At 62.2% G+C, this 17738-nt stretch overlaps 1 protein-coding gene across 3 annotated transcripts; it reads left to right on the forward strand.

Annotated features, from left to right (window-relative positions):
• The first annotated feature begins 2038 nt into the window (after window positions 1-2038).
• On the forward strand, window positions 2039-17149 carry ATP13A2 (ATPase cation transporting 13A2). Of its 3 annotated transcripts, XM_075773017.1 has the most exons (30): window positions 2041-2074; window positions 3704-3812; window positions 6939-7012; window positions 7270-7437; window positions 7831-7889; window positions 8034-8145; window positions 8247-8326; window positions 8811-8888; window positions 9143-9212; window positions 9600-9734; window positions 9962-10028; window positions 10136-10267; window positions 10452-10619; window positions 10698-10808; window positions 10918-10964; window positions 11052-11240; window positions 11342-11548; window positions 11687-11803; window positions 11947-12103; window positions 12382-12502; window positions 12704-12828; window positions 13143-13303; window positions 13728-13838; window positions 14067-14146; window positions 14338-14490; window positions 14964-15060; window positions 15183-15406; window positions 15636-15787; window positions 15871-16043; window positions 16238-17149. In XM_075773017.1, the coding sequence occupies exons 2-30, from the start codon at window positions 3773-3775 to the stop codon at window positions 16406-16408; spliced, it is 3579 nt and encodes a 1192-aa protein (XP_075629132.1). In that variant the 5' UTR covers window positions 2041-2074; window positions 3704-3772; the 3' UTR covers window positions 16409-17149. The 3 variants fall into 3 exon arrangements, with proteins under 3 accessions (XP_075629133.1, XP_075629132.1, XP_075629131.1); XM_075773018.1 differs by lacking the exon at window positions 3704-3812 and having other exon boundaries at window positions 2039-2074; window positions 8250-8326; window positions 16238-16548; XM_075773016.1 differs by lacking the exons at window positions 2041-2074; window positions 3704-3812 and adding an exon at window positions 5134-5296 and having other exon boundaries at window positions 11342-11569; window positions 11711-11803; window positions 16238-16548.
• The last annotated feature ends 589 nt before the right edge of the window (window positions 17150-17738 follow it).

The raw sequence follows: 17738 nt of genomic DNA on the forward strand, positions 1-17738 counted from the left end.
ACTTTACGCTCCAAACTCACGTGTGTTGGGCTGCTCTTCCGTGTCCCTGACTTGCTCCTATTTCCTGTGTCTCGAGTGAGCTGTGCCGACGGATGGGTGAGCAGGTCCCGTGATAAAGCCCCCACTGCTGCTCCCAGTCCCGTGATAACTGGTATTTCTTTACCTGTTGCACCCCTCTGCTTTGTAATCTCATCCCCCCACTTAAATCCAAGCAGTTTCCAGCAACAGCTTGAATAAAAAGAGCTTTGTGACTGTGATTTCCCCCCTCCTCCTCTTCCCCCATGATTTTTTTTTTTTTTTAAGTTACCATGGTTTTTTGAGCACAAGCTGGGTGGGTTTGTTGGTTTTGGGGGTTTTTTTTGGCCTTGTTTTATTTTAAAGCTAGGCATGCTTGCTGAGAATGGAAAATGGGATGGAAATGCAGCAGGGTGCGGAGGCTTCGGCTGTCACTGCACTGGCGACACGGTTTTTCTCTTCGGATTAACAAAATCTGCTTCGGTTTCGGGAGGAAGCATGGGCTCTACCTGAGGCGCATCCAAAGAAAATTATCGGCTTTATCACCCTTCCCGTGAAAGAAACCAAAACGCCCCCGTGCAAGAGCGGGTTGCAGTTGGTTTTTTCGGCCGCGGCTGAGCGTGGTGCTGGGCAGGAGCAGCCCCCCGTGCAGGTGTTGGCTGTTTCTGGCGGGGGTTTTGCGGCCGAGTTTTGGCTGGAGGGTTCTGCTCCAGGGCCGTTGGTTGGGGCTGCGCCCCGGCGTTGGCGTCAGCATCCCCCTTCGCGGGGCTCTCCAAGAGGAGCGTGCTCCAGCGGGAGCTGCGCGTGTTCCCCACCCCCGGTGAGCGTGCAAGGGGGTGTGTGACCGGGGGCGGGGGGGGGCCTGCACTTCCTTGCACGATGTGGGGGTGCAAAGCCCTTTTGGGGACAAAGCCTGGTGCGTTTCCTTGTAAGATACGGGAGTGCAAAGCCTGGTGCGTTCCCTTTCAACTTGGGGGGTGCAAAGCCTTTTTTGGGGGCGGAGCCTGGTGCGCTTCCTTGTAAGATGAGGGGGCAAAGCTTGGTGCATTTCCTTGCAAAATGTGGGGGCACAAATCCCTTTTTGGGGTGCAGAGCCCCATGCCTTTCCTTGCAAGATGGGGGGGGTGCAAAGCCTTTTTTGGGAGCAGAGCCCCATGCATTTCCTTGCAAAAGGTGGGGGTGCAGAGCCCCATGCATTTCCTTGCAAGATGTGGGGGTGCAAAGCCCTTTTTGGGGTGCAGAGCCCCATGCCTTTCCTTGCAAGATGTGGGGGTGCAAATCCCTTTTTGGGGTGCAGAGCCCCATGCGTTTCCTTGCAAAATGTGGGGGCGCAAAGCCCTTTTTGGGGTGCAGAGCCCCATGCGTTTCCTTGCAAAATGTGGGGGCGCAAAGCCCTTTTTGGGGTGCAGAGCCCCATGCATTTCCTTGCAAAAGGTGGGGGCACAAATCCCTTTTTGGGGTGCAGAGCCCCATGCATTTCCTTGCAAAATGTGGGGGCGCAAAGCCCTTTTTGGGGTGCAGAGCCCCATGCATTTCCTTGCAAGATGTGGGGGTGCAAAGCCTTTTTTGGGGTGCAGAGCCCCATGCATTTCCTTGCAAAAGGTGGGGGCACAAAGCCCTTTTTGGGGTGCAGAGCCCCATGCATTTCCTTGCAAGATGTGGGGGTGCAAAGCCCTTTTTGGGGTGCAGAGCCTGGTGCATTTCTTTGTAAGATGGGGGGGCACAAATCCCTTTTTGGGGTGCAGAGCCCCATGCATTTCCTTGCAAAATGTGGGGGTGCAAAGCCCTTTTTGGGGCAGGCCCCCGGGGATTTTTTGGGGGGGGTGGGGGTGCGGAGCCCGGTGCACCGCCCTGCCACGGAGGGGTTGCAAAGCCCCACGGGGTGTGTGTGTTGGGGGGGGGGGGGGCAGCACTCGGGGTGGTCCCTTGCCTTTTTTTTGGGGGGGGGTAAAGGACTACAAGTCCCAGCAGCCCCCGCGCCCCGCCCTTCCGCCGCGCGCCGCGGAGCTGGGTGCGCGCGGGGCTCCGGCCCACGCGTGACCGCGCGCCATGAGCTCAGGTTAGTGGGTACACGGGGGGGGGGGGGGGTGAGTGTGTGTGTGAGTGTGTGTGTGAGTGTGCGAGGGGGTGTGCACGGCCCCCCCCCCCACCCCCCCCCGGCTTGCATCGGGGAGCCCCGGGTTTTGCTCCGCGGTTGCATCGTGCGTGTTCCACAGGGGTTGCATCGTGCGTGGGCCCGCGGTTGCATTTGGGGGGGTTTTTTTTGCGTGGCCCCCCCCGGGGGTTGCACTGATCCCTCCCTCAGCCGTGCCCGTGCGATGGGGTCGTGCAAAGGGGAGAGCAGCTGCCCTTTGTATTTCCTTTTATATTTCCCTTTTGTATTTCCTTTTGTATTTCCCTTTGTATTTCCCTTTGTATTTCCCTTTGTATTTCCCTTTGTATTTCCCTTTGCATTTCCCTTTGCATTTCCCTTTGCATTTCCCTTTGCATTTCCCTTTGCATTTCCCTTTGCATTTCCTTTTATATTTCCCTTTGCATTTCCCTTTGCATTTCCCTTTGTATTTCCTTTTATATTTCCCTTTGCATTTCCCATTATGTCGCCTTCCCCTCCAGCAGCGTTTGCAAAAGGAGAAGCTGGGGCTGGTGCCAAGTGGGGTGCTGCCCCCCCCTCCCCGCCATTGCAGATTTGGGGTGCGGCAGAGCGGGGGGGAGCGCAGCGGTGCCCCACGGGAGCCCACCCCGGGGTGCTGCGGCTCCGCAAAACACTCTGCGAGGCGGCACCTAAACCGGGTTTGTGCTTTTGCTGCCGTGGGATGTCACGCGGGACTCTGCGCTAAAGCGTCCGCCGATTAATCCACGCGGAGAAACGAAACCCGGGCGGCGCTTTGGGATGCTCCGAGACCACCGAACCCCGGGCCCGAATCCCTGCGGCCCCGCCGGGAGCCGTTTCCCTGCCAGCAGGTTGCTCCCGGTTGGCGTTCGGGGAGCTCCCGGGGATCCGCAGCTGGAGCGAAACGTCCCTTCGCGGCGTCTTTAGCCGACATCGCGACGGCGCGAGTGGATTTTTAAGGTTGCGAAGGACCGCGTTGCCTTTCCGACCCCGCGAACGGAGCGATCCTGGGGTTTTCTCGCACCGGTAACGCGACGTCAGGTAACCGAGCCTTGAATCGGCGTCGCTACCGGCCGCGGCTTGGCCTAACGGCCACAAGATTGTTTGCAGAGGGGGAAAAAAACCATCCGGGCGTTCAGGAGAGGCTGAGAAATGTGATATCGCGCCGGAGAAAGCACCCGAGGCTCCTCGCGTCGGCGGCGTTTCTCGTGCCAGGGCATCCGGAAGCGGCGCAGCCCGTGCAACCTTTGCCCGTTTCCTTTTGAATTTGCCCCGGTTGACACAGAGGAGTTTCTCGAGGACGGCGCGGGGACGAGAGAGGAAGAGCTTTGTGGCAGGAAAGGGAGGAGTGTGACCTTGCGGTGGCCGGCCACCCCTCGGAGGGTTCTTTGGGCACCCGGATTCGGCTCCGCGGGGCTCGCCGGGCTGTGCCGTGGCCGCGGTCCCTGCCGCCGTGCTGACCCCTCGGACCCCCTTCGCCCGTCTTTTGCTCCAGATTTGCAGCGAAGCAGCACCCAGGAGTTAAACCTCACCTTTTTTTTTTTTTTTTTTTCCTCCCCTGCGCTGCTTAATTTAAAGGTACCCAGGTTTAATGCTCGAGAGGCAGGAGCTGCGCTAATCCCGGCTTAACACACCAAAACGGGGACGATGGGCTGCGAGGAGCACGGCCCCTCTCTCCCTGAGGGAGGTAGGACCCATTTATTTAACCAGAATTTGGGGAAAACGTGGGGTTTGGATATAAAGAACCTTTTTTTCCACCGGTGGTTGCCCAAGCGAGGATGCTCCCCGAAGCCGCCGGGTGCTTTCTCCGGCTTGGCGGGTGGTTCTGGCGTTACGGCGAGGTCTTGCAAAACCGGGTGCGGGAGAGGTCAGGGCGATGCCCGCCCGGGGTGGGGGAGACACCCGCCTTGCCGGAAGGGTTTGACCCCCATTGCCTCAGCCGGTGTCACCAGCACGCGGCGATGCAAACGCCGGCCGCGCTGCCGGCTTCCTCCTCACGGGCGGCCTTTCCCTACAAACCCCAACTGAAACCAGTTTGGGGTGGACAGGGCTGCTGGGAGGTCGCCTCGCCTGCAAAGACTTTATTTTCTCACCCGTCTCAAGGGTTCGATGCACAAAAGCGATTTCCCCGGGGTTACCAGCACCGGGCAGAGCCCGAATCCCCGTCTTCGTCCCCACCTTGTATCGAGCTCCGTCTCGCCCTTTTATTTCTTCCAGCCTTGGGGTGTTTTTCTGGCTGCGGATGCAGGACCAGACCGCCCGGTAAAACACGTTTGCTCTGGCGGCGTGGCGGGCAGTTCGGCGCGTTTCTCTCCGGTTGGCTCGCGCGTTGACGTTGGCTTGGTGGAAAGGGCCGGAGAATCGAGGCTGGGTCTGGGCTCGCAGCTCGTGACATCTCCCGTCCCCAACTAGAGCCTGAAGGCTGCTCTGAGGGATCCTCCGGAATTAAATCTTGCCCTACGTGACCCAAATGCCGTTTTCCTTTCCTCATCCCTCCTTCCTTACTTTTGCCTCGTGCTGGTTTTCCCTATCCCCGTCTCCAAAGGGATGGAGGGAGGGATGGATGGATGGAGGGTGCTGAGGGGACCCCTGAGCATCCAACAGGGACCACGAGAGCGGAGGGAGATCTCGGCATCCCCTTGGGGTTTCTTTGCTTGTAAAGGTGCTTGTAAAAGGAGAAGGTGTCTGGGCATCCCGGGCGTCTTTCTCCCCAGTTTTCCCCCAAACCCCGACAGCAGGGACGCGCGGTGGTTCCCCGAGAGGCGCCCGGCAGCTGCCAGGATTTCCGGCAGCGCTTTGCCCGTGCAAACCTGGCCTCAGCGGGGAATCGCTGCGGCTCCCCCCTGCCCTTTGCAGCCGCCGACCCCTCCCCAAATTTGCAGCCGCTCCTGGGTGTTACCCCCCACCCCGCTGCCTTAACCCCCCCTTTTAGCACCAGAGACGCCAATCTCCTCCCGGGGCTCTCGGGATGAGCTCAGGGGTTAAACCCCCCCACCCCGGCTGCGGGGTGCCCCCGCGCCGTATTTACCGACGAGGTGCGGCCGCTGCGCCGCGATTCAGGTTCGGCGACGTTCTGCCCTCCCCTCCGCCGGATGCTTCCCGGACGCGTCCGCCGGCGAGCAGGTGACGACGGCTGTACCGATGTCATCCCAGCCGGCGGGGCGAGGCGCGGTGAGTTCAAGGCGGGAGCCCTTTCTCGGCTCGCCGCGTTTCGGGGAGCAGCCGGGGTGAGAAAACCCCCTGGGGTTACGCAAGAGCCGCGGTTCCGCAGGACGGAGCCGGTCGCGGCGGTACTGGCGCGTTCTTCCCGAAAGATTTGCCGCTTCTGGGGTGGAGATTTTGTGTGGGTCGTGCTGATTTTGTCGTCGCTGACGGCCGGGTTCGGGCGGAGGGGTGGGCTGCGCTCCTTCCTACCCAGCCCGCTTTGGGGAGGCGCGGAAAGCAAATTGGGTTGTTTTCAGGTTGTTTCGATGCTTTCCCCCTCCTGCAAACCCTGCGGCCGGCGCTGGGGAAAAGCCTTTGTGCTTTGTGCCCTCTCCTTTGTTCTGCTCTTTCGGAGGGCAGCCGCACGCTCCTCCCCGCCCTCGGTTCACCCAAAATCGATGTTTTTTGCGAGGGTTTGACGCTGGCAGCGGGGAGATCTGCCGTCTCCCCTCCTCGCGAGCCCTCGGCCGCTCGCTTTGGCTCCCGGGAGAGCTTTTGGTGTAATAAACCATCCCCTGGGTTCACCCCACCACCACCCCTTCCCCATCCCAAAACTTCTCCCTTGGAGCGGCGCCGGCTGCGTTTTGGGAGCTGGCTACCTTACTGGGTCGCTTGGCAAGTCGGAGCCCCTGTCCCCGACGGTCATCAAAACCAGGGGACGGTTTGGATTAATGGTTTGTCACCTGCAGACGAGCTTTGGGATCGGACCGGGGAGCGGCAGGAATCCAGCCGGGGTGGCTTTTCCGGCGGAGGACGGTCACGCGGGCTCGTACCCGGCGTGTAAATCGTTAAGCCGGTCTGAGTTGCCCTCCTGGCAACCTGAACCGAGCCAGGAAATTAATTATCTGCCGGTTCCAAGGGTGGGAACCAGCGCCTCGGGTTCGTGTTTGTGCCACGTGTTATCTCCCCGTCGCTGCCGTAAGGTCCCGGACTTGAGACGCTGCGGTTTGTAATCCGGAGTGGATTTAGGGCGTAAACGGGTTCGGGCTTCGTGGGACAGAGGGTGATGATTAAAATCGCCCTTGGGGTGATTGCGGTGATGCCTCCGGCGATCCCCCGTCTCCCAGGCTGGGCGGCAGGGTGCAGCGGATTCCCTCCGGTGGGAATCGGAGGTGCTGAGCGTCATAAAAACTGGAAAAAAATGCAAATTTTGTGGCCGCGTCCTCGGCGCAGAGGGAAACAGAAGGAGCAAAGAAGCGTGAAAAGTGGCTGGGAGAGCTCGTCCCGCGCTCGACCTGGCTCCGCACCAGCCCTGCTCCCTCCCCCCCGGCGCTAAGCCTCTGGTTTTGTGCCAGTTTTTCTCCCCGGGCTCCTTCGGCACCGTTCGCGTGACCGTCACGTGCCGCGGGAGGGTGACCGGGCGGCGCTGGGCTGCCCTGTGCCCGCGGCATCCCCCGGCACGCCAGAGGCGACCCCGAGCAGCTCTGCCGGGAGCCTTGGCGGGTGGCAGTGGGGACACCGAGTTCTGGGACCGATCCGGGGACGTCATCGCTGCAACCGGGAGCCCATCGCCGTGGTGTATCCTAAATAACCCCTCGGATCAGCTCCCCTTACGTTTTGGTTTTAGTTTGTTTTTTTTTTTTTTTCCCTTTGTTCTTTGATTTTGCAGACAGCAGCAGGCTGTTGGGGAACCAGCGGCCGGGCTACGGGACGCTGCAGCGAGACGCCGATAAATCCTGCATGGTAGGACCGAGGGCTGCGCTGCGGGGAGGAAGGCGAGCTCGGGAAGGGTCGGCACGAAAACCGCGTGTTCTCCGCCGCGCCGGCGCGAGACGGTGGTTTTCCAGCCCGAAAACCGCTTGGTGGTCACCTGCCCGGCGTTAAATCGTGCCGGGAGCCTCAGCGCTTTTATCAGTTTAGGATTTAGATGCTCGATAATCTTTGTTTCGCTTGTATTTTAGGAATAAGCATCCCCCTAAAGGTGATCTCCTTTCTTCCAGGAGGTCACGGGCTACCAGACCGCGACGTGGCGGGTGGCCCTGTGCCACGCGTGCTCGGTGCTGACGGCGGGGCTGCTCCTCATCCTCTTCCACTGGAAACCGAGCCTGGAGGTGCGGGCGAAGTGCAAGCCCTGCGCCCTGGCCCAGGCCGACTGGCTCATCATCAGAGTAAGAGCCGCAGCGACGCGACGCTCTGGGCTCGGGCTCTGCCGCCGCCTGCCCGGGAGCGCCCCGGGCACGTCCCTTGCTGCTTGTCCCCCTCCCCGCTGACATCTCCTTTCCATGCGCCCCCCCCAGAACAATAAATATCCTTATTGTTGTTATTATTATTCCTGGAATAACGTTGCTCTTTCCCCTTCCGTAGCAGCCAGCCTGGCTTTGCATTTCTCTTTATCGTCCCCGATGCCCAACCGGCTGGCCGGGGGCTCCCTGCCCGTGACGCACCGCGGCCCCCGTTTGAAGGAGCAGGGATGGGGGGACACCCCCCACACCCCCCCACACACCCCCACGGCGGGGGGGGCTCCCCGTCTGCCCCCGCTCAGAGCCGTGCCTGTGTTGCAGGACCGATTCGGACAGAGCTTCCCCACCCGCGTGCGCACGGAGACGCTGGGCGAGGGCAGGTGAGCCGGGCTGGCGTCCCCGGCGGGCAGGGGCTCGCGTCGGCTTTTTGGCTTCGGGGGCGGGGGGGGGGGGGGGGGGGCCGCGTTTGCGGCGCTGCCGGCGGATGGGGAAGGGACTGACGCTCGGGTTTGCGCCCCGAGCAGCCTGGAGCATCACCCTGGGGCCAGGCTGGAGGACCGGAGGACCAGCATCGCCATCGGCGTGTCGGAGGAGGAGGAGAGCCGGGACACCATCCGGCTCCACGAGAAGGAAGAGGTAACGCCTGCAACCCTTCCCACCTCCGCCCCGTAAATCCTGTCCTTGCCGTGGGCTGCCCCCGTCTCCCTCTCACCCCTTATTTTCCCCGCCCCGCTCAGAAGAACACCTTGCGGTACTATCTCTTCGAGGGCATGCGCTACATCTGGATCGACCGGCGGCAAGCGTTCTGCAAAGTCAGGTATTTTTCTCCGTCCCCTCTGCCACGGCAATTCTCCCTGCGGCTCTCCTCGACCCCTCAGCCCCCACCCCCCCACCCCCCCCCCGAATCCGGTCCCGACCCCGCTGGAGGTCACACAACCGCGCCGGAGCTTTTCTCCGTGCTGCAGCGCCCATCGCCGGGGCCGCCTCTCCCCGAGCTGCTGCTGTTGCCGGTCTCTGCGTGCGGAGGGAACCGGGCAGAGTGGTTTGGCAGCTCCCCGCCGCGCTGCGCCGCTGGCGGCTCTCCGAACTGTGCCCCTTTTGTTCCCGGCCCTTGGCGCCCGCGAGCTGCGACGGATGCCGCGGAATAAGACGCTCTCCCTTTCCCAAAGGGGTTTTTTTTTGTTTGTGGGTTGTTTTTTTTTTGTCACCGAGGACTCGGACATAGCGTTTGTTCTGCTGGGCCAAGCTCCTGCTGATTTTGACTCCGTTTCTCCGGTTTTCTTTCCCCTCGGGCTCGCCAGCGTCTTGGACGAAGGCTGGACCTGCGCGGATCTCCACTTATCCCGGGCCGGGCTCGACCAGCAAGACCACAACACCAGGTAGGGACCTTGCAGCCTCCTGGGACACCCAGGGAGCAGAAACGAGGCTTTTCGGGACGCCAGCAAATCCCGGAGGCGTGGGTTTAATCTCAAACCGGAGGATTGCCGGGCGTGCTGGATCGCCCTGGTTTGGCTTCTCCCCGTAACCGAGCTCCCGCGGAGGTCTGGGCGGCGAGAGGATCCCTCGAGTCGGAAACACGGCTTTTCCTTAGCGTGCGTTTGCTTCCCCCTCGCTTTTCCTCTCCCCTTTGCAGAAGGAAGATCTACGGCCCGAACCTCATCGAGGTGCCGGTCAAGTCCTACGCGAGGCTGTTGGTGGAGGAGGTGTGCATCCACGGGCCGTGCTTCCAAAGACCGAGTTGTCCCAGGGCAGATCCTTCCCCTGCTCCGCGTTCCTCACCCCGAGCGCTTTGCGGGTCCGTCCTTGCCGGCGGGGAGGAGAGGGCTTTAGGAGAGACGGCTCGGGCGGAGATCGGAGCCGGTGCAGCCGTGGAGGGGACACATCCTGCCTCTTAGCTCGGACAGGAGCGGCCCCGGGAGTCCTGACCGTGCTCTGCGCACCATCGGCTCAGCCAGCCCCGGGGAAGGGCCAGCCGCTCCTCTGCACAAGCAGATGTCCCTCAAGGAGCCTGGAGGGCTCACGACGGGCTGGAGGAAGCTCTTCCTCCCCCCCCAAAAAATCCCCCTTTCTCGCTCCTTGCTCCCTCCCAGGTGCTCAATCCCTTCTACATCTTCCAAGTGTTCAGCATCGTGCTGTGGGTCTGCGACGCCTATTACTACTACGCCGCCTGCATCTTCCTCATCTCCACCATCTCCCTGGGGCTGTCCCTCTACGAGACGAGGAAGGTTGGTGCTGGGCGTATTTGGGACAAGCAGCTCCAGTGAAACAGCCCGTTTTCTGATCCCGTTTGACCTCCGTGAGCACGACCCCCGCTCCCAACGCCGGGGCAGGTTTCCTCCCCGTTTCGTCCGCAGCGGCGAGCCTCCGAGAGCCGTTTTACGGGCGCTCTGCTACGTGTTTTGAGCCGCTTCTCCTTCCCTCGGGCAGCCGCTAACCGCTCCCTCCCTTGCAGCAAAGCTCCACGCTGCAAAAAATGGCCAAGATGTCGGTCGGGGTCCGAGTGCGTCGCCTCGGCGGAGGTAAGCGCGATGCCCACAACGAGCGAAGCCGTTGGGGACGGCGCCGGGATGACGTTCCTGAGCACGGCCGCGCTTTATTTTTTTGTTTTTTGGTTTTTTTTTTCCAGAGGAGATGGTGGTGAGCTCCGCGGATCTGGTGCCGGGCGATTGCATCAGCCTCCCCGCGGACGGGATGCTGGTCCCTTGCGACGCCGCGCTGCTGACGGGCGAGTGCATGGTCAACGAGAGCATGCTGACGGGTGAGAGTCCCAGGAGCCGGCGGGATGCACGACGATGCCCCGGCTTTCGCTGCGGACTTTAGCGGGGTGGCGGGGGGGAAAGGACGAGCATGGTATCTCGGTGACCCCTTCCCACCCAGGCTGGTTGGACCCTGACCCCCCCCCAGGGTGATAAACCTCCCTCCGTGACGTTCCTCGCCCGCAGGGGAGAGCGTGCCGGTGATGAAAACGCCTCTCCCGGCCGGAGGGCAGGCAGCCGGCACCGTCTATTCGCCCGAGGAGCACCGGCGGCACACGTTGTTCTGCGGGACGCAGGTCATCCAAGCCAAATCCTACGTGGGCAGAGAAGTGCTGGCCGTGGTGACCCGCACAGGTAATGGCCTCGAGGGGGAAACCAGGACCGAGCCACGTCCTTTGGAGCGGCGACGTTGCACGTGTCCCTCTCCCGCAGGGTTCTGCACGGCCAAAGGGGACCTCATCAGCTCCATCCTCTACCCCAAACCCGTGAGCTTCAAGTTCTACAAGGATGCCGTGAAGTTCGTCCTCTTCCTCGCCGTCCTGGGTACGTCTGAGCGTGGAGGCATGGCCAGGAGCGGCCAAACTCCCCTTCAGCGGTCGAAAGCCTTCGTCTGCTTTGCTTCGTAACCGAGCCCGTTCTCCCTCCCGCGCAGCTTTTGTCGGCACGGTGTACAGCATCGTCATCTTGGTTAAAAACCAGGTGGGGTCGTGGGGGCTGGTGGATCCTGGAGCGCGGGCTGGAGGTGGCTGTCGGGATGCCCACCCCTCTTCTTCCTCGCCTGCCCAGGTTCCCGTGGGGCAAATCATCATCCGTGCCCTCGACCTTGTCACCGTCATCGTGCCCCCGGCTCTGCCGGCCGCGATGACCGTGGGCACCATCTACGCCCAGAGCAGGCTGAAGAAACGGGGTATCTTCTGCATCAGCCCTCCCCGCATCAACCTCTGCGGGAAGATCCGCCTGGTTTGCTTCGACAAGGTGAGTCTCGGGCATCGCCGTGGGACCGCGATTTGGGGGCTGGCCGGGACCCGCTCTCCTCTTCCCCCCACACCCCCCCGCCCCCCCCCCCACCCCCGCAGACAGGAACCCTGACGGAGGAAGGTCTGGATGTCTGGGGGGTGGTCCCGCTGGAGAACAACCGCTTCGTGCCCATCGTCCACGAGCCCCGCTGCCTGCCCGCCGGTCCCCTGCTCTACTCCCTGGCTGCCTGTCACACCGTCCTGCTGCTGCGGGCGCAGCCCGTCGGGGACCCCGTGGATCTCAAGATGGTGGAGTCCACCGGCTGGGTAAGGCGGGCAGCGGGCAAAGTGACGCGTCTGTCAAGTTTAAAACCATCGCAGAGCATTTAAAACCATCCGTGGGTGGAGGGGGCTCGGGGTTTGCGAGGAGAGGCTTTGCCATCCCGGCATCCGCCGTGGTTTCAGCGCCTGGAGATGATGGAGGAGGAGGAGGAAGGCGAGCCGCCCGTCTGCCAGCAGTTTGGGACGAAGGTCTTGGCCGTGATGAAACCTCCGCCCGAGGAAGAACAGCCGCGAGACACGGTAGGTGCCGTGGGGCGGCTCGGGCTCCCCGAGTTGTGCACCCCCAGAGAGCGGTTGTGCTCCGCCGCCCCTGCAGCGGTCGTTTCCTCCCGGAGGAGATGCTCCTGCCCGGCCCTCACACCCGCTCCCTTTCCTCCGTGCAGAAGCACCGGACGCCCGTAGGGATCCTCCGGCGTTTCCCCTTCTCCTCCTCCTTGCAGAGGATGAGCGTCCTGGTGAAGCTGCCCGGCGAAGCCTCTGCCCACGTCTACGCCAAAGGCGCGCCGGAGACAGTGGCCAGCCTCTGCCGGAAGGAAACGGGTACGTGCGGCGGCCGGTCCCGCTGCTCCGCCAGCGCCCCGCATCCCGGCGGCTCATCCCACCGGGAATTATCCTCGGCGGTGCTGCGGGGTGGTTGGCTTTGGATTAGCTCCGGCTACGGGAGGGGGGGAAGAAAACCGGAGCCGGAAGACAAGGGAGGGGGGTTGGAGCCCTTCGGTCCGTCGGGAGCTCCAGCCCCGGCTCCCCTCGCCGGCTCTCCGCAGCCGCGCTCCGTTCAGGATTCGTTTTGACCGTGCTTTTCCTCTCGCGGCCGGCAGTGCCCGTGGATTTCTCCCAGACGCTGCGACACTACACCACGGATGGTTTCAGGGTCCTGGGTCTGGCTTGCAAACCCCTGAGCGCCGTGACCACCTTCGAGGAGGCCCTGCAGCTCCCGAGGTTGGTGCCTGCGACTTCTTTCTCTACGACTCGTTCGCTCCGAGCGTTTCGCGGGATGCTTTGCCGCTCCGCAGCCTGCAAGGAATTAAACCCTGCCCGGTACTAAAGCGATTGCTGGCTGCCCCCGGGGCGGGTTTTTTAGCTGTTTATACCGATTTATCCTCCCTGCCGTGCGTTGGACGGCTCCTCGTATCCCACCAGAGACTCCGTGGAGAGCGGCTTGACCTTCCTGGGGTTCCTCGTCATGAAAAACGTCCTCAAGCCGGAATCTGCGCCCGTCATCCGCCTCCTGAGGAACGCCAACGTCCGCCCCGTCATGGTGACAGGTGACCCCGCAGCGGGAACGCCGGGCTCGGGGGAGACGTGGGACGCGGGCGAGCCTCCGCGTTGTGCCGGGGGCGAAGGGTTTCTCCACCAGAAATCGGGGCTTGAAGCTGCTGCCGTTCCTTGGGGTAGGGCGGAGATGAGATTTTGGGGTTCCCCACCCCCCCCAAAACCAGAGAAGCAGAAGGACCCTCGGCGCGGCCGGGCGAGGGGATGCGGCGGGTTTCGAGCCGCTCTTCTTGCTTTGCGGCCACGGGGGACGCCGCCAGCGCCGGGTAGCGAACCCCGCGGGTGCTCAGCCGCCCTCTTTCCGTAGGAGACAACATGCTGACGGCCGTCAACGTGGCCAGGAGCTGCCGCATGGTGGAGCCGAAGGAGCGGGTCGTCTTCGTCAGCGCCTCCCCGCCCGGCCACGACCGACCCGCCGCCCTGAGGTTCCTCCTCGCCGAGCACTCCCAGGGCGAAGAGCCCCTCGAGGTGAGTCCCGAGGCGGCGTTTCGGGGCGGGGGACGGGGTTGGTAGAGCCCAAGCTGCCCGTCACCTCGCAGGACCCTCCTTTCCCGGCATCGTTACCCCGAGAGGTGATTAGGGGTGCGATGCCGACTGCCTCCCTTCGGGGAAAGCAACCTGCTCCTGTTCCTCCCTGCGAGCGCGCCGGGCCGGAGCCGACGCTCCGAACGCCCTCGTGGGATGCAGCCAGCGCCGCGCTGCTCGGGTCCCGCTCCCGGCTTGGCGCCAAGGGCTTTTTATCCAAAACACCATCGTTTATACGCCGGAAATTGAGGTTTAAGGGAAGCCGCTTCACCTCCGGCTCCGCGCGGGTCGAGGACGTCGGCTCAGCCGGGGATTTGAGAGCGAGCGGACGCCCCGCCGCAGCGAAGGGAGTTTTTTTCCTCGGCAGGGTCCGCACCGACGGGACGGCCCCTTCCTGCGGCCGCAGCCCCGCCACTTGGCGCTGAACGGCAAATCCTTCGCCGTGGTTTGCGAGCACTTCCCCGACCTGCTGCCCAAGGTGAGTCCCGGTCCCGAAACCCTCCGGCGAGGTTTATCTCCGAAACAAAACGCCCCGAGGGGTGGTTTTTTTTTTGGGGGGGGGGGGGGGGTTTGTTGGGTTTATTTTTTTCCCTGCTGGTGCCTTGCTGAGCTGGCAAAGCTCAAAATCCCCGGGCTCCTGGGCGCGCGGGGATGCGGGGTGCCGCGACGCGAACACGGACCCCCCCACACCCCCCTTTCTTTGCAGATCCTCGTCCGAGCCACCGTGTTCGCCCGCATGTCGCCTGACCAGAAGACGCAGCTGGTGTGCAGCCTGCAGGAGCTCGAGTAAGCCCCTCCGACCCCGAGACATCTCTTACGCGCCGGAGGGGTTGGCAGCTACGAAATCGCGTCTGGCCTCTCCCAAACACGGGGTTACCCTAAAAACGGGGCTCCAGTGTTGAAGACCCCGGGGTTTTTTTTTTTTCCGCGCCCCCGCCCCCCTCCATCCTATCGTCCCGGGTCCCTTCTCGCCGCAGCTACTGCGTGGGGATGTGCGGGGACGGCGCCAACGACTGCGGGGCTCTGAAAGCGGCCGACGTGGGCATCTCGCTGTCGGAGGCGGAGGCGTCGGTGGCATCGCCGTTCACCTCCCGCGCGGCCAACATCGAGTGCGTGCCCGCCGTCATCCGGTGAGCTGCCGGGAGTCTGCTGGGGAGCAAACACCAAGACGGGGGGTTCTGATGAGTGATGGGGGGTCTGACGGGTGACGGGGGGTCTGATGAGTGATGGGGAGCTCTGACGAGTGACGGGGGGGCTCGACGGGTGACGGGGGGGCTCTGACGAGTGACGGGGGGCTCGACAGGTGATGGGGGGGCTCTGACGAGTGATGGGGGGGCTCTGACGGGTGATGGGGGGGCTCTGACGGGTGATGGGGGGCTCTGACGGGTGATGGGGGGGATCTGACGAGTGACAGGGGGGTCTGACAAGTGATGGAGGGGGTCCAACGGGTGACGGGGGGCTCTGACAGGTGAGGGGGGGCTCTGACGAGTGACGGGGGCTCTGACGGGTGACGGAGGGTCTGACAGGTGACGGGGGGCCTGACGAGCGCCTCTGTCCCCCCTTGGTTCGGCTGACGGAAAGGGTGCTGGGGCTCTCTCTGCAGGGAGGGCAGGTGCTCGCTGGTCACCTCCTTCGGTGTCTTTAAGTACATGGCCCTGTACAGCCTGGTGCAGTTCGTGTCCGTCCTGCTGCTCTACACGGTGAGTCCTCGCCCGACGCCTGCCATGCTCAGGGATGGTTTTGGGTCACCTTGTCACCCGTGACCTTCCCTGGCCCCTCCGTGGGTCCTCGCAGCTGAGAGCGGGTGGTTTCTCCTTCCCAGATCAACACCAACCTGAGCGATTTCCAGTTTCTCTTCTTCGACCTGATCATCACCACCACCGTGGCGGTGCTGATGGGTCGGACCGGTCCTGCCCAGGAGCTGGGAGTGGAACGTCCCCAAGGAGCGTTGATCAGCGTCCTCGTGCTGGGCAGCCTGCTCCTCCAAACGGCTTTGCTCATCACCGTGCAAGTCCTCAGCTACTTCATCACCGTCTCGCAGAGCTGGTAAGGGGCTTCGCGTGGGTTTAGCGATGGGAATGGCGCAGAGGATCGCAACGGAACCCGGGTGCTTGGCCTTGGTCTTGGCCTTGGTCTTGGCCAACGCCGGTTGGCATCAAGGACGCCTCCAGCCACCTTGCAGCCAGCGGCTGCTGCGTGCTCGTGGAGAGCGAGGGGTCGGCGTGTAGACCCCCCTCCTCGCCCGTGGCTTCCATTGCCCCCCTGCCCGGCCCAGGTACGTGCCGCTGAACAGCACGGTGACGGCCCCCCAAAACCTGCCCAACTACGAGAACACGGTCCTCTTCTGTGTCACGGGCTTCCAGTACCTCATCCTGGCCGTCGCCATGTCCAAGGGGTACCCGTTCCGGGAGCCGCTCTACACCAACGGTGAGGACGATGCTGGCCACACGGACGAAGAGAGACATCGAACCTTCATCCTCCTCCTCAACCCTCTTCCTTCTCGCCCTCAGTGCTCTTCTTGGTCGTCCTCATCCTCCTCTTCGGCCTCATGATCTGGCTGACCCTCTACCCACTGGGCTTCCCCAAAACCCTGCTGAAGCTGAAGGGCATCGACGATTTGAATTTCAAGCTGTTGCTGCTGGGGATCGCCACCCTCAACTTCTTCGCCGCCTTCGTGCTGGAGGTAGGTCAGCCCAGGGTGGGGTTGGGCACACGAGGGACTCGTGTCGTCCTTTTGGGTCCGTCCGAGCATCCCCTTTTCCAGGAGCCGTGGGCGTGGAGGGAGCAGGGCTCACCTTGCCGTCGGCTCTGCCCTCTCCTCGGGGTCCACAGCCTCCCCAAAACCCCTTCCCCCCCACCCCCCCATCTTTGCCGCAGACCGCCCTGGACCATGGCTTGCTCAGCTGCCTCCGCAAGCTGCGCCGAAAAAAAGCATCCAAGAAGCTTTTTAAGAGGCTGGAGAAGGAGCTGAGCCAGCAGCAGCCATCCTGGCCGCCCCTTAACGAACCGCTCTTCGCGACGCCCAAGCTGTCCATCGCCGTGAGATAGCGTGGCGCTGGGCTCCCCTCCTGCCCGCCGGCCCCCGCGCACCGTCCTTTATTTATTTCTCCCGGTGAACGGAGGGACCGGCTCCCCCGGGGAGACCCTCAGCATCGCGGCCGTGAATTCGCGCGCAACCGGTCCCGCGGCCGAGAGGAGGAGATGCCGGAGAAGCAAACTGCGGGGGGGAGAAGGTCCAGAAGAAGAGGAGAAACCACCCAGCTCAGCTCTTCCTCCAGGACTCTCCCGCCCCGGCCCCCCGCGCTGGGCACCGGTCCTGTTCTGCAGAGGGACGTCGCCTCCCTTTGCCTCTCCTGGCTGGTCAAACCCACCAAGAAGAGGTTCCCCGATCTTCTCGCGGTGGGGGCACCCACCTCGCGTCTCTGCTCACTGTGAAACCCCCTCCGTCTCCCCTCCCTGCGACCCCCCCTAGATGTGTAGGAACTGTTTACAAACCGCCCCGGCCCCGGCTTGCCAAGGATGCTGCTCCATCCCCGACGCCCGGGGACCAGCAACGACTCCGCTTGCGATGCTCCCGCAGAGCACGTCCGCTTTCGGACGGGACCTTTGTAGCATTAAAAAACAACAAACAAACAAAAAAAAAAACCCACCCAACAAAAAAAAAAACCCCAAATCTCTTTATTTTTTAACTCGAGGTGTAAATGCAGCCGGGAGAAAGACGTACCGCTTTCGGTTTCCGTATGGTGCTGTCGTCGAGCGTTGTTTAATAAATTAACACTATTTTCTTGAGCGCTTGCTTGTGGCTGAAGTGCTTGGGGCAGGATGGCGTCGATGGCGTGGGTGAGTATCGGACGGAGCCGGGAGGGTTCGGGGTCTCATTTCTTCCAGCTACAGAAAATTGAAGAAAAAAGGTGAGAATCCACCTCAATTTATCTGAAATATAGAAAAGCAAAGCAGGTAAGAGCAGGCAGCAGAGCACAACAGGATCAAACAAAAGTATAAAGTAGTGATTTCGGTAAATGTTGGACTAAATTCGAAGGGCTTGCGTCACAGATCTTTTTCACGCTATGCATTTCCAGCGCACAAATAATTTGAGATCAAACTGAGATCTCGTTTCCAGTCTTAAGAAGCACATTGGAAAACGTCAGCGCTCGCAGCACCTATACAATAAACCGGATGGCGTTCCTTACTTTTTTTAATACGTGAAAAACTTAAGCCTGAGAAAGCTTCTAGCTGATTTGTGAGACGCTGCGCACGGATTTCATTTTAATTTTAAGAAAAGTATCATCCCTTCCCTCGAAGAGGTTTTAGGGTTGCCTCATTCTCCCTCTGGGCTGGAAGACGTTCTCCTCGACGCCCAGAAGCAGAGAGCGAACCC

Source organism: Balearica regulorum, chromosome 21 (assembly GCF_011004875.1).
Source record: "Balearica regulorum gibbericeps isolate bBalReg1 chromosome 21, bBalReg1.pri, whole genome shotgun sequence".
Taxonomy (NCBI): Eukaryota; Metazoa; Chordata; class Aves; order Gruiformes; family Gruidae; genus Balearica; species Balearica regulorum.

What these genes read in the sequence shown, in the direction of transcription:
- ATP13A2 (XM_075773016.1), top strand. Translation starts at nt 5,218, where the DNA reads ATGCTTCCCGGACGCGTCCGCCGGCGAGCAGGTGACGACGGCTGTACC. An exon ending in GGCTCCACGAGAAGGAAGAG is followed by an intron (nt 8,146 to 8,246) that starts GTAACGCCTGCA and finishes CGCCCCGCTCAG; the next exon opens with AAGAACACCTTGCGGTACTA. An exon ending in GGAGCCGCTCTACACCAACG is followed by an intron (nt 15,788 to 15,870) that starts GTGAGGACGATG and finishes TCTCGCCCTCAG; the next exon opens with TGCTCTTCTTGGTCGTCCTC.